Source organism: Erpetoichthys calabaricus, chromosome 1 (genome assembly GCF_900747795.2).
Source record: "Erpetoichthys calabaricus chromosome 1, fErpCal1.3, whole genome shotgun sequence".
NCBI lineage: Eukaryota > Metazoa > Chordata > Cladistia > Polypteriformes > Polypteridae > Erpetoichthys > Erpetoichthys calabaricus.
The window spans coordinates 335961230-335975211 of record NC_041394.2 but is presented as its reverse complement, the minus strand read 5'-3'; the positions used below and the strand labels follow the sequence as shown (position 1 = coordinate 335975211).

The 13982-nt window shown below is 41.4% G+C and overlaps 1 protein-coding gene across 1 annotated transcript in view; it reads right to left on the bottom strand.

The window, feature by feature from the left end:
- The window catches only part of LOC114667145 (zinc finger protein 883-like), a 51163-nt gene that overhangs the window by 19450 nt on the left and 17731 nt on the right, over positions 1-13982 (bottom strand). Inside the window, exon 3 of the mRNA XM_028822330.2 lies at positions 12281-13022. Within this exon, the coding sequence (XP_028678163.2) occupies positions 12281-13022 (742 nt within the window). The remainder of the gene's footprint in view (positions 1-12280; positions 13023-13982) is intronic.

Sequence of the window (13982 nt, the reverse complement as noted above, 5' to 3'; positions counted from 1 at the left end):
TGTTCGCACACCTAGACAATACGGACGCTCGTCTAAAAATGCTGAAAGATTATCTTCACGTTGGCTACCTTTTGTGCAGCTGCTTCGTGAAGTGACATGCTGCACGGTGCTTCGCATACTTAAAAGCTCGAAGGGCACGTATTGATTTTTTTATCTGTCTCTCTCTCTCTCTCTTTGTCTGCTCCTGACGGAGGGGGTGTGAGCTGCCGCCTTCAACAGCTTTGTGCCGCGGTGCTTCGCATACTTAAAAGCAAACAGCCCTATTGATTTGTTTGCTTTCCTGTGTCTTTCTGACAGACTCTGCTCCTGACGCGCACTCCTTTGAAGAGGAAAATATGTTTGCATTCTTTTAATTGTGAGACGGAACTGTCATCTCTGTCTTGTCATGGAGCACAGTTTAAACTTTTGAAAAAGAGACAAATGTTTGTTTGCAGTGTTTGAATAACGTTCCTGTCTCTCTACGCAAATCTGTGACCCAAGCATGACAATATAAAAATAACCATATAAACATATGGTTTCTACTTCGCGGATTTTCTTATTTCGCGGGTGGCTCTGGAACGCAACCCCTGCGATGGAGGAGGGATTACTGTATATATACTGACAGTTTAGTTATGGAAAGGTGCATCAAGGTTTTTATGAGGAAAATTAAAACAGACAGAACCTTGGTGAGAATAATGTTGCAGCCCTTATCACAGAGAGAGAGAGGTAAAAACTATCAATGTAGTAATGTTTTCTGGGAGGATAAAATACGAACAAATCCTCTAGTGGATGAAGAGATTTTGTATGGTACAGCGTGGAAACATAGAATTTTGGGATTAATACGGCATATCACAGCTTTCTCATTAAACTTCCAAGAAATGACAAGGGACAGTTTAAACACCTCCCACCAACTATACGGATTGGTGGAGCAAGAGGCCTGATTTATTTATTTATTTATTTTTTTTTTTTACAATGGCCAATCAAAAGTATGCTGCAAGCATGACCAGGAAGGGCATATAGCCTCATAATGCAGGAATTGTGGAGACATGTGGCACTCCGTGAGGAAACGTGTCCAGAATATTAAATGTCATCTGTGTGGGTACAAAACATGCCCCAAGTCCTATGCAAAGAAGAGCAAGGATAGCATAGTCAGGCCAGTGCCTATTCAGTTAAATAACAATGAGGAGTCTAAGAAAGAAGAAGAGGGAGATGAAGAGGAAGAAGTTAGCCCAAACTAATTCCAAACACTGTCAACCTGGAACAGGCAACATGGTTACACAGATGGCGTCCACCTCAGAAAAAGAAAGAGAAAGACGAAAAACAGTGAGGGTAATGGCCCAGATGCGGATAGTACAATACCTAATGATGTTGTAAAAACACTTTGCTTTTCTCTACATTGGTATACGGAAGAGGAGGAGTGTCGATTTGAAGGATCTGGATGTAACTTATCTGGTGTATGGCTGGGAAGCGTGCCCTAGTACAGGGTGTTAACATCTACGAGGATTTCATGAATTTGGCAAAGAAAATTAGATTTAAGGCAACTAAAAAGGTTATTGGAGAGAAGGCATACCTGGAAAAGGTGAGGGGTACAGATGAAGAGAACCGGACATACTGTGTTAAGGGCGGCGATTATTTTGAAAAGGGAGAGATGTCTTATAGAGGAAAAAGAAATGATTTAAAGATGGCGATAGAGACACTTACCACAAGTAGGAGTCTTAGAGAAACCGCCGAGACACATCCAGAGGTATATGTGAAGTACGGGAGAGCATTGCGGGACTATATGAATACCGGTGCAGCTGGTCCTCAGACGTGACTATAAGATGAATGTGGTTGTATTTGTGGGGACTTCAGGATGTGAAAAGTCCAGACATACCCGAGAGGAGGCGGGGATATCCATGTATTACAAGATGAAGGGTCCCTGGTGAGATAATTATCAGTAGGAGGAAAGTGTGATATTTGATATTTACTATGGATGGTTATCATTTGATAAACTGCTATGTGTATTGAATAGATATCAATTGGATGTACCAGTTAAGGGGTGGGGGATTTGTGACCTTTAATTCAAAAAATGTGTATATTACTAGTAATGTGCATGTACATGAATGGTATCACTTTAAGGGATTTGATCCTACCCCTATATGTCGTTGTATTACGACATGTTTATGATATGGATGGATTTGTTAATTGTCCTGATGTCAATATTAATTACTAGCCACTCCAGTTGTTAGGGACAGAGTGGTGGCTCTGAAGCTAGGAATCTGCACTGGTAATCAGAAGGGTGCCGGTTTGAATCCCGTAATTGCCAAATGTGACTCTACTCCATTGGGCCTTTGAGCAAGGCCATTAACCTGCAATTGCTCTGTCCCGAGTATGAAGTTAATCGGCATCCAACCTGCTGTAAAAAACCTGGGGGTTTGTGGCAGAATTGGCACTCCAGCCACCATAAAAAAAACTTGTGTGGTGCTGAGGTGTCACCCGCCAAATGGCTGCACTTGGGTCCTAATCTGGGATCCTGAGGTGATTTGTCATGTGGTGGTGGCGGCGGCGGCGGCAATGCGCTGTATCAGCGTGTGCTCCTAACCTCTCTCCGCTGTTACATTATACCCCGTGTCCACTTGCGCGTGGAGTTGAGAATCGCAAATAAGCCCCTCCCAGTGTTGTGTGAATGAAATAAACAATTAATTATGCAAATGTCATGTCTTACTTTAGTTAAGTGGCAATTAATTCAGAGCATTTTTAAATGACATGTATACATTGTTTTGAACATAAATACATAGTATGCAATGTATTGGGACAGTGTGTCAGCACCTCCTTCTATCCAGTACTTTAATCCAGAATATTTAGGGTCAAGATATGCACAGTCCATCTATAGGCATCTGGTGGCCATTGTGTGTGCAGTGGCTGTAGATGTGCTGTACACATTGACAGATGCCTGGTGGGGTAGAACGTTTGGACATGAAGTCTGTTAGTAGTGAAAGTATGGGTGCATTGCGTGTTAATGAAGGGACAGGCAGTTCCAGCTGGAGAGGTGGAGTCATCCAGGTCAATAGTAGTGTATCCTACTAGGATAGAATGGCAGGAGGTCTGGGCCATTGAGCCATGATCTGTGGGTATGAACTTAGCAACAACATAATTTATTCTCCGCCAAAGAGAGGTGGAGAAAATGGAGATGGCAAAGCCAGATACAAATGTGAGGATGGAGAGTTGTAGAGGGGTAGGAGGAAAGACAGAAGAAGAAAAAAGACAAACAGCAGGGGATAGAACAAAGAATGGAGGACAGTATCCAGAAGAGTACTCTGGAGCTGGAAGAAATGAGGAAATTATTGACCAACGCTCCTTCCCTAAGAGCTATAGGAGCAGAAGACAATAAGTTTGGAACCAAAAAAGACTGGTACGAGATCACAAGAGAAAGTGAAAAGATTGAGGCAAAAACCTTAACAACCTTAGAGGGGAGGAGTGAAGAGTTGAACAGCAACCCTTACCTTGTCAGTAACCCCTTCTTGAAAGAAGATCCCACTGAGGCTTTAACAAGAGTAACAGAAACAAAGGAACAGAGAAATGAAGGTTGAGGAGCAACAGAAGAAAAAGACTGAAGAAAGAGCCAAAGTGGAATGAATGGTGGGAGATCATGAAATTTAGGTCACGCAAATCGTTCCAGATGAAAGGCAGGGAGGAAGGCAAGCATGAAAGACCAGAAATGGAAGGTTTGCAAAAAGATCTGGAGAACCTCTATAGGGAAGAGAAGGAAGAGGATGATATCGAAAGGCAGATAATGCAAAAATAAAAAATAAAAAAATAGCAAGGATAAACAAAAAGAAGGAAGAAAAGAAAATTCCAGAGCAGGGTTCAAGATTTAGAAGAAGATGAAAAATGTACCGGATTCTTCATTAAAAATGGGTAAAGGAGAGGAAGAAGGAGTTACATTATGCAAATGAAGGACCTGGAAGGAATCTCCAGGGAAAAAAAGAAATGAATATAGTGAATGTTTTCTACGGAAAGCTATAACAAAAGCAGCACATATAGATTCAGCTTGCCGGCAAGAGGCCCTAAAAGGTACTGTTAATATGTCAAGCGAAGAGGAGCATAGGAGATTAGAAGAGAAGATCATAGAGTAGGAGGTCTAAAAAGGCAATAAAACAAGGAGGGAAAAACACCAGGAACGGATGGTCCGTCTCTCGAGCTTTATAAAGCCTTTTGGGAAATGACAAAGGACAATATGGTGGAGCTCTTCCAGGAAATTATGGATGGCTGTGAAGTACCTGAAAGGTGGAAAAAAGGGATTATAGTTTTAATTCTAAAGAAAGGGGTCTCAGAAAAAAATCACAGATTGACGTCCAATAACTCTCCTTTGTCAGGAATACAAGATTATGGGGGAAAGTAATAGCAAACAGACTGAAGGGTGTAATGGATCAGCTAGTAGGAACAGAACAGGTATGTGCAGTCCGTGGATGATCTATGGCACAAAATTACATTTTGATCCGAGATGTTTGCGAGAATGCTAAAAGTAGAGGAATCACAATCGGACTGGTGAACATCAATTGAGAAAAGGCGTATGACTCAGTTAACCATGAGTTCATGTGGGACGTGCTTGAAATAGCACAAATCTCCATAGCAGTAAGTTATAGAAAAAAGCTATTCCGAGGCGACAGGTAGGGAACTCCTAAACAGGTACAGTTAGGTCCATAAATATTTGGACAGTGACAACTTTTTTCTAACTTTGGTTCTGCACATTACCACAATGAATTTTAAATGAAACAACTCAGATGCAGTTGAAGTGCAGACTTTCAGCTTTAATTCAGTGGGGTGAACAAAACGATTGCATAACAATGTGAGGCAACTAAAGCATTTTTTTAACACAATCATCCCTTCATTTCAGGGGCTCAAAAGTAATTGGACAATTGACTCAAAGGCTATTTCATGGGCAGGTGTGGGCAAGTCCGTTGTTATGTCATTATCAATTAAGCAGATAAAAGGCCTGGAGTTGATTTGAGGTGTGGTGCTTGCATGTGGAAGATTTTGCTGTGAACAGACAACATGCGGTCAAAGGAGCTCTCCATGCAGGTGAAAGAAACCATCCTTAAGCTGCGAAAACAGAAAAAACCCATCTGAGAAATTGCTACAATATTACGAGTGGCAAAATCTACAGTTTGGTACATCCTGAGAAAGAAAGCATGCACTGGTGAACTCAGCAATGCAAAAAGACCTGGACGTCCACGGAAGACAACAGTGGTGGATGACGGCAGAATCATTTCCATAGTGAGAGACCGACCTTCACAACAGCCAACTAAGTGAACAACACTCTCCAGGGGGTAGGCGTATCGATATCCAAGTCTACCATAAAAAGAAGACTGCATGAAAGTAAATACAGAGGGTGCACTGCAAGATGCAAGCCACTCATAAGCCTCAAGAATAGAAAGGCTAGATTTGACTTTGCTAAAGAACATCTAAAAAAGCCAGCACAGTTCTGGAAAAACATTCTTTGGACAGATGAAACCAAGATCAACCTCTACCAGAATGATGGCAAGAAAAAAGTATGGAGAAGGCGTGGAACAGCTCATTATCCAAAGCATAGCACATCATCTGTAAAACACGGTGGAGGCAGTGTGATGGCTTGGGCGTGCATGGCTGCAAGTGGCACTGGGACACCAGTGTTTATTGATGATGTGACACAGGACAGAAGCAGCCGAATGAATTCTGAGGTGTTCAGAGACATACTGTCTGCTCAAATCCAGCTAAATGCAGTCAAATTGATTGGGCGGTGTTTCATGATACAGATGGACAATGACCCAAAACATACAGCCAAAGCAACCCAGGAGTTTATTAAAGCAAAGAAGTGGAAAATTCTTGAATGGCCAAGTCAGTCACCTGATCTAAACCCAATTGAGCATGCATTTCACTTGTTGAAGACTAAACTTCGCACAGAAAGGCCCACAAACAAACAGCAACTGAAAGCCGCTGCAGTAAAGGCCTGGCAGAGCATTAAAAGGAGGAAACCCAGCATCTGGTGATGTCCATGAGTTCAAGACTTCAGGCTGTCATTGCCAGCAAAGGGTTTTCAACCAAGTATTAGAAATGAACATTTTATTTCCAGTTATTTAATTTGTCCAATTACTTTTGAGCCCCTGAAATGAAGGGATGGTGTTCAAAAAATGCTTTAGTTGCTTCACATTTTTATGCAATCGTTTTATTCCCCCCACTGAATTAAAGCTGAAAGTCTGCACTTCAACTGCATCTGAGTTGTTTCATTTAAATTTCACTGTGGTAATGTACAGAACCAAAATTAGAAAAAAATTGTCTCTGTCCAAATATTTATGGACCTAACTGTATCTATCAAGAGAAATGAAAATTGAAAGGGGTATCAGGCAGGGATGTCCTCTGTCAGCCATTTTGTTCGTAATGTTGATTGAGCTTGATGTATAAAGGGAACATCTGCACATTCACAGATTAGAGATACCAGGTGGTGGGGGTGGTATTGGGAGGAGTCGGCAAAATGTACCTTGTGCATAGACAACATCACTTTGATATGCAGGGACTGTATTTCTGTCAGGAATGCATTGAACGAAGCAGGGATGAAACTGAACAAGAAAAAGAGAGTGTCAACTACAAGGGAGGTGGATGGAGGAGTTCGGACATAGGGAAAAGGTGCATAGAGGGCCAACGAAAGTCCTGGGAATTAACTTTGGTGAGGAGAAGGAAGGGAGGAGGGAGCAATTGGAGGGAAATGGAAAAGAAAGTTTGTTTAACAATCCTCTGGACAATGAGGAAGTTATGATATGAGGGTAAGATCTTGCTGATTCAAATCAGTAATAATGCCTAGGCAATTTTTTTCTGACAACAGTGTATTTTCCTAACAGGGGAGATTTTAAAAAGAATAGAAAGCCAATGTTTTTACTTTCTGGGGAGGGTCTGCTTATAAAAGGTTAGCGAGGGAGAAGATTAAAAAACAAACAAAAAACAAAAAACACAAGGGGGGGGGGGGGGGGGGGGGATTTCCCAGACCAAAGGGTCCTATTAAGACTAAAATACACAGCAATGTATATAAACTTGATGCAAAGCGGGAAAGGAAGGGCAGCAGAACTAGCCAGGCATATGAAGGTTAGACATTTGAAAAAGTTTGTTTACAACCCAAAATAAAAATCCTTACGTAGTTAGAATCCCCAAAATATACAAGAGGACGACAGATTGCATGAAGGATTGTGCTTTCACAAATGACGAAAAGGGTCTGTGGAGTAAATGGAAAGAACTGGTGTCAGAAATGAAGGAAAGGCAGAAACCAATAACAATGGAAAATCTAAAAAGGAATCCAAAAAGATATGGAAAAGGTTGGGGGAAAAATTCCCAACAAACTGGCAGATTTAGCCTGGCTTTCCGCCCATGAGGTTTTAAGAGACTAATCTGAAGCTGAGCAAACGAAAAAGATTCCCAACACCCCAAATGCCCAAGGGAAAGACGTACAAACAAGGAATCAGTAAATAATGTGGGACTGTCCCAAGGCCACGAGAATATGGCAAAAGGTGAAATGGGACTCCTTAGCAAAGGTCAATCTTGAACAAGATAATAGCAGTTTTTGGAAGAGCGAGAAAAAAAGGTTGGGAGAAAAGACTGGGAAAGAATAAACATGGTTAAAGGGGTCTAATGGAAGGCCCGGTGTGTGTTAACTAACATGCAAAAAGGTTTACCTCCACAGATTTAAAATTATTAAAGAAAACCTCTCCCTTTATGAAAAGATCACCCCACATGTTAAGAGACCACAAAAAAAAGAAATTATACCTTTATATAATTGGTCTTTAAAATCTAGTGAATATTATTTTTTGTTTTTAAATTTGACTGATTTTATTGTAATCATTCCATACAAATAGATCAATTTTTGCAAAAAATGTGAATGTTATTTTTTATGAAAATCGACATGCCTTGTCTGCTTCCCCAAGAAATTGAAGTGAAAGGGAGACAAAAGAGAAAAATCGAATAAGATTTTACCTTCATAACTGTTTTTATAAGATATGACATAAAGTAAGATTCGTACAAATTAAAAAAAAATAAAGCTGCCACTGTTTATTATTATAGTAATAATCACAAAGTAAGAACAAAAGTGTTTAAACACATACAAACTAATTATATATATATATATATATATATATATATATATATATACATACATACATACACACATAATATATACACATACAGTGGATATAAAAAAGAAATTCCCCCCTTGGAAATATTCCAATTTTTTTTGCTTAACAGCCTTAAATGAAAACACACACAAATAATATTTCTTCCCAGTTTTACTTACTCAATGCAACCTACAACATCAAGTGAAAGATATCACAGCTATAGTTCAGAAAAATTATAAAAAAATAAAAAACAAGACATCCTGAGATTAACAAAGGATCACCCCAACCAATGTCATGTTGTTGACCCACCTTTTGCTTTAATGACAGCCTTGATTCTGTTGGGATTCTTCTCTATCAGCTTTGCATAATTAGACAGCCATTTATATTTGCCCCCCATTCTTCTTTACAGTTTAACTGTTCACGTTCAGTCACATTGGATGGTGAGCGTTGGTGGACTGAAATCTTCAAATCTTTCCACAGATTTTCACTGTGATTTAGGTCTGGGCTCTGACTGGGCCACACCAGAACGTTCACTTTTTTCACCTACAGCCACTGTGTGGTCAATTTTGCTGTGTGCTTCGGGTTGTTGTCATGTTGAAAGGTGAACATTCTGCTCATCTTCAACTTTCTGGCAGAGGGTAGCAGGTTTTCCTCAAGAATTTGATGGTATTTTGCCCCATCCATTTTTCCTTCTACCCTAACGAGAGCCCCAGGCCCTGCGGCAGAGGAACACCCTCACAACAGGACGCTGCCCCCTCCATGCTTTACTGTAGGTATGGTGTGTTGTGGATGGTGAGCTGCATTGGATTTGTGCCAGGTGTACCATTTCTTATTGAGGCCAAATAGTTTGATTTTGGTCTCCTCTGACCATAAGACCTTTTTCCACATGGCATCAGAATCTTCAAGGTGCATTCTGGCAAAGCTCAAACGAGCCTTAATGTGGCCTTTCTTGAGAAGTGGCTTTTTTCCTGCGACGCTCCTGAACAAGCCACAATTGTGGCGCTCTTGTGAAATTGTTGTCACCTGCACACAATGACCACTCTGTGCTATCAAATCCTGTAGCTCCTTCAAAGTGGCCATTGGCCTCTCGGTAGCCTCTCTTACCAGTTTTCTCCTTGCTGTTCCATCCAGTTTGGAGGGAAGGCCGGATCCAGGGAGGGTCCTAGTAGTACCAAACACTTGACACATTTTATGATGGACTTTACCGTGCTCCTTGGGATCGATAAAGCCTTTGAGATTTTTTTGTATCCATCTCCTGCCTTATTTCTGTCCACAACTCTATCCCCAAGATCTTTTGAAAGTTGCTTGCCACCCATAGTCAGTTGTTTGCCATCAGTTGCACTACCAAGCAAGGGAATGAATGCTCCAGGAACAGCTTCACTAATCACACTGATTACAATTGATCACAGGTGGAAGGACACCAGTAACCGTGGTCTGCAATGGAAATGGTGGACACTAAGACTAGGTTTATACTTCACGCGACACATGCTGCAGCGAACGCTCCTGCTATGCAAGTGTTGTAGTGTTTATACTTGCACGTGTACTTTGCGTACATCTGGAGGAATCCACCAGGTGGCAGTGCGAGATATTATCACAGTGAGAACTGGTTCGACTTCGCTGTGTTGTGAATTGCCTGGAACACCCATTAAATTCTGATGACATCTTACCGCAATATCTCTGAAAAGGATGTTTAATGATTAAATCCATCAGTCCAGGGATTTGACCATTTCATGTACGCACTGGGCACAAAAAAGAAATAATCCCTGGATGAGGCATCAGCTCATCGCAAGGTGAATACAAGCATTCACATACACTAGCGTCATTTTAGTGTAACCAAATCTGCATATCTTTGGAAGGAAATCGGAGCAGACTAAGGAAACCCAGCCGGAAAACATGTAAACTACAGGCAGGGAATATCAGCGACGTGACTCCCTGCAAGACAGCAGCGCTAACGCTCCGCCAATGTGTCACCCCCATGTGTGTAATTAACAGTATTCATTATTTAAACAAAATTACCGAGTTATCTGTAAAATGTAACATACATACTTTAATGCTTTTCATCATGAAAGTGGTATCAAGTATAAATCTAAGGATTCTAAATGTGCAGAGAGTTGGAATATCATACATTTAATGTGTTCTGTGTGTCGACTGCTGCTGTCAGGACCGGATGGAAGCCCTAGAAAAAAAGATGGCACAGAAGACGGTATGTGAGACTTTTAAAATGTATTGTGTCATTACAATCGGGAATATGCGACGGTTGAATATAAAAGCACCACAAATACATCTGTATGTCGGCATTTTGCTTCACCACATCAAACCATTTATCAAATATCGAAGCGCGCACACCAATCTTGTAGGATCCGCGAAGTGGCCTCCTGTCACATGTAGATAGTAAACAGAGACTCTGACATCACATTCCAACTTTTAGCACACTGCGCCCCCCGACTTTTTGCTGGTACTGCAACTCGCACACGCGTCACGTTAATTTCTGAGGACCTGCTCAGAGGACGCATCAAATGAACGCTCAGAACGCGCATATGCATTCTGAGCGTGAAGTATAAATGAGCCCTTACACCTGATTAAGTTTAGGAGAGGGGTGATCCTTTATTCATCCATCCATCCATTTTCCAGCCCACTGAATCCGAACACAGGGTCACGGGGGTCTGCTGGAGCCAATCCCAGCCAACACAGGGCACAAGGCAGGAACCAATCCCGGGCAGGGTGCCAACCCACCGCAGGTCACACACAAACACACCCACACACCAAGCACACACTAGGGCCAATTTAGAATCGCCAATCCACCTAACCTGCATGTCTTTGGACTGTGGGAGGAAACCGGAGAGCCCGGAGGAAACCCACGCAGACACGGGGAGAACATGCAAACTCCACGCAGGGAGGACCCGGGAAGCGAACCCAGGTCCCCAGGTGTCCCAACTGCAAGGCAGCAGCGCTACCCACTGCGCCACCGTGCCGCCCATATTCTTTATTCATCTCAGGATTTTTCATTTTTTATAATTTTTCTGAACTGTAGCTGTGATATCTTTCACTTGATGTTATAGATTGCATTGAGTAAGTCATGGAAAAAATACTGGTTTGTGTGTTTTCATTTAAGTTTTCATGTTGTGGCGAGCAGCTGGGGGTGGTACCCAGCCGGGACGCCCGGAAGCGGGATTAAGCCTCCTCTGGACCACGACGGGGCAGCTGCCCTGGTTAGTATGGGGACCACAGGAACAGAGTATGTAAGCTCAACCCTATAGGGGTCCATGGTCACCACCAGGGGGCGCCCGAATGCATAATGAGACCTGGATGTCAGCACTTCCGCCACACCCGGAGGCGCTGGCAGAAGAAATACCAGGGACACCCGGAGTGCTTCTGGATGCTCAGCCAGCACTTCCGCCACATCAGGAAGTGCCGGTGGAAGTTCATCAGGAAGCACCTGGAGCACGTCCAGGTGAGCATAAAAAGGGACCGCCTCCCTCCATTCGATGGCTGGAGTCGGATGGAAGAGGACGTAGCTCGGAGGAGAGGAGTGGAGGCGGTCAGGAAGAGAGGCCTGGACTAAGGGTGATTGGTGCTGGGGCACTGGGTTGTGCATGGCACTTGTAATATAGTAAAATATGAATAAACATGTGTTGGTGCTTTAACCATCGGTGTCTGCCTATCTGTGTCCAGCCTATGTTCAACAATGTATAAATAATGCCCCAAATCTTTTCCTTAGTTCAAAAATATCTGAATATTTAAATTACTTTTTTTAAATTTTGAAATATTCAAATCTTTTTTGGCTATTTTGACATCCCTAGTTTATGTTATGACAAAGGTGCAGCGCTGTATCATTTTGTATATTGTGACTGACTTGTGTTCAGAACTCTCCTAATAGGATTTCCATTACTTAGTGTCTTGCACTTCAATACGAATTTCTGCAAGGTTCTGAAGACTTCTTTTTCTCAGACAATCCTTTGCCACATTTAGAGCACAAATGTGGCTTCTCTCCAGTGTGAGATCTTCTGTGAGTATCCAGTTGGTTCTTCATAAAGAAGCTTGCTCAGAAAAAAGAATTCTTTCCATTGTGAGTATTTGTGTGTTTCTTGAGAGTGGTCCAATGAGAGAACCTTTTGCCACATTCATTACAACAATACGGCTTCTCTCCACTATGAGTTTTGGAGTGACTGTGAAAATTGCTTAATTGCGAGAATCGCTTGCCACATTCTGAACAGCAATATGGCTTCTCTCCAGTGTGAATTCTTCTGTGAGTCTTAAGATTTGTACAGTTTGAGAATTGCTTGCCACATTCTGAACAACTGTATGGCTTCTCTCCTGTGTGAATCCTTGTGTGTCTTTGATATGGTCTACTATCAGAGAATCGTTTACCACATTCAGAACAGCAATATGGCTTCTCTCCAGTATGAATTCTTGTGTGGGTTTGAAGACTCTTGTTGCAGGTGAATCGTTTGCCACATTCAGAGCAGCAATACGGCTTCTCTCCAGTGTGAATTCTTGTGTGAGTCTGAAGACTGTTATTGCGAGTGAATCGTTTGCCACATTCAGAGCAGCAATACGGCTTCTCTCCAGTGTGAATTCTCATGTGGGTCTGAAGATGCCATTTTACAACAAATTGCTTTCCACATTCAGAACAATCATAGCGTTTTTGTTTTGTAGGACCCAATTCATCTTTGTGTTTAGGTGTACACTCAAAAGTTTTTCTCTGCTCTTGGCAGACAGACGGAGTTGATGAAGTGGTGTTGTGCACCTGTGGCTTACTGTTGGTTGCATCTATCCTTGTAAGTATCACGACAGGCAGAGAGCTTCCCTGCAAAGAGGCTGCTTCCAAACTCACATTCTCACACTTCATATTTTCATCGGGAGGTGTCTGTTGAGATCTGTACTGAAGAGAGGGCTGAGATGTGAAGAAGCTACCACTGTCCTGTACACCTGCAGAAATACAAATTTTTCATTTAATAAGGATTAAAAGAAACCAGAGAAGATAGAAATCTTCAAGTGCAGAACAGCTTTTGCCTGCCGAATCTCAAATGATAGCATGCGGCTGCCCATTGGACACCAAGCTATCATGCTAAAACCAGACTAATTTGTTTGTTAGTGACAGATTCACTTTTACTCTCCTTAACATACTGAAGAAAAACAAAAAAAACACAAACATGGAAAACACTGAGACGAATGAGAAAAAGAAAAAAAAAACATAAAACCCAATGCCACAATTATGACGTTTTAGTTAAAACTTACAATGTAGACTAAAAAGAGAAATCGTAAAGAACATAAATTTGAGACTATTTCTCAACAGCAACTTATCATAATGCTTTTATTAAATTACATAAGCACTGTGAAGAACAAAGTATTGTGTTAAATCTTATTCAATTTGTTAATTTTACTTTATCAAGTTCTCAAGGAGTAAGAATAACAAGCAGTTGAGAGGAAAAATTAATTATGAACAGGAAATCAACAAGGAATCACCTGGTGAAAGACACAGGTCACAAGTTTTTGAGCTGATTTTGTTAAAAACCTTATACAAAGTGTAAGATCATTTTGAATTATTTAAGGAGAAAACAAATGGCAGAGTTCCATTTTCATTTCATTTCACTGAATTAAGGGTTGCAAAAATAATACTCCAATTTCACGACACAATTTGAAGAATATTTCGTTTATAAAATGGAAGACCATGAAATGATTCTTTGACAAAGTGTACCGTCGGTTTTGTCCACATCTAGAATAATGCCAAATAATAATCCAAAATAACTTGTTGAATCACAACACACTCATGGTATATGAAGGAAGAACAGAAACACATTAAAAAAACATTAACAAAATCCTGCTACCCTACTATGTTGGCCTGCACAGGTTGTTAACTTTTGTGTCTCCCTTACTTTCACATGTCTC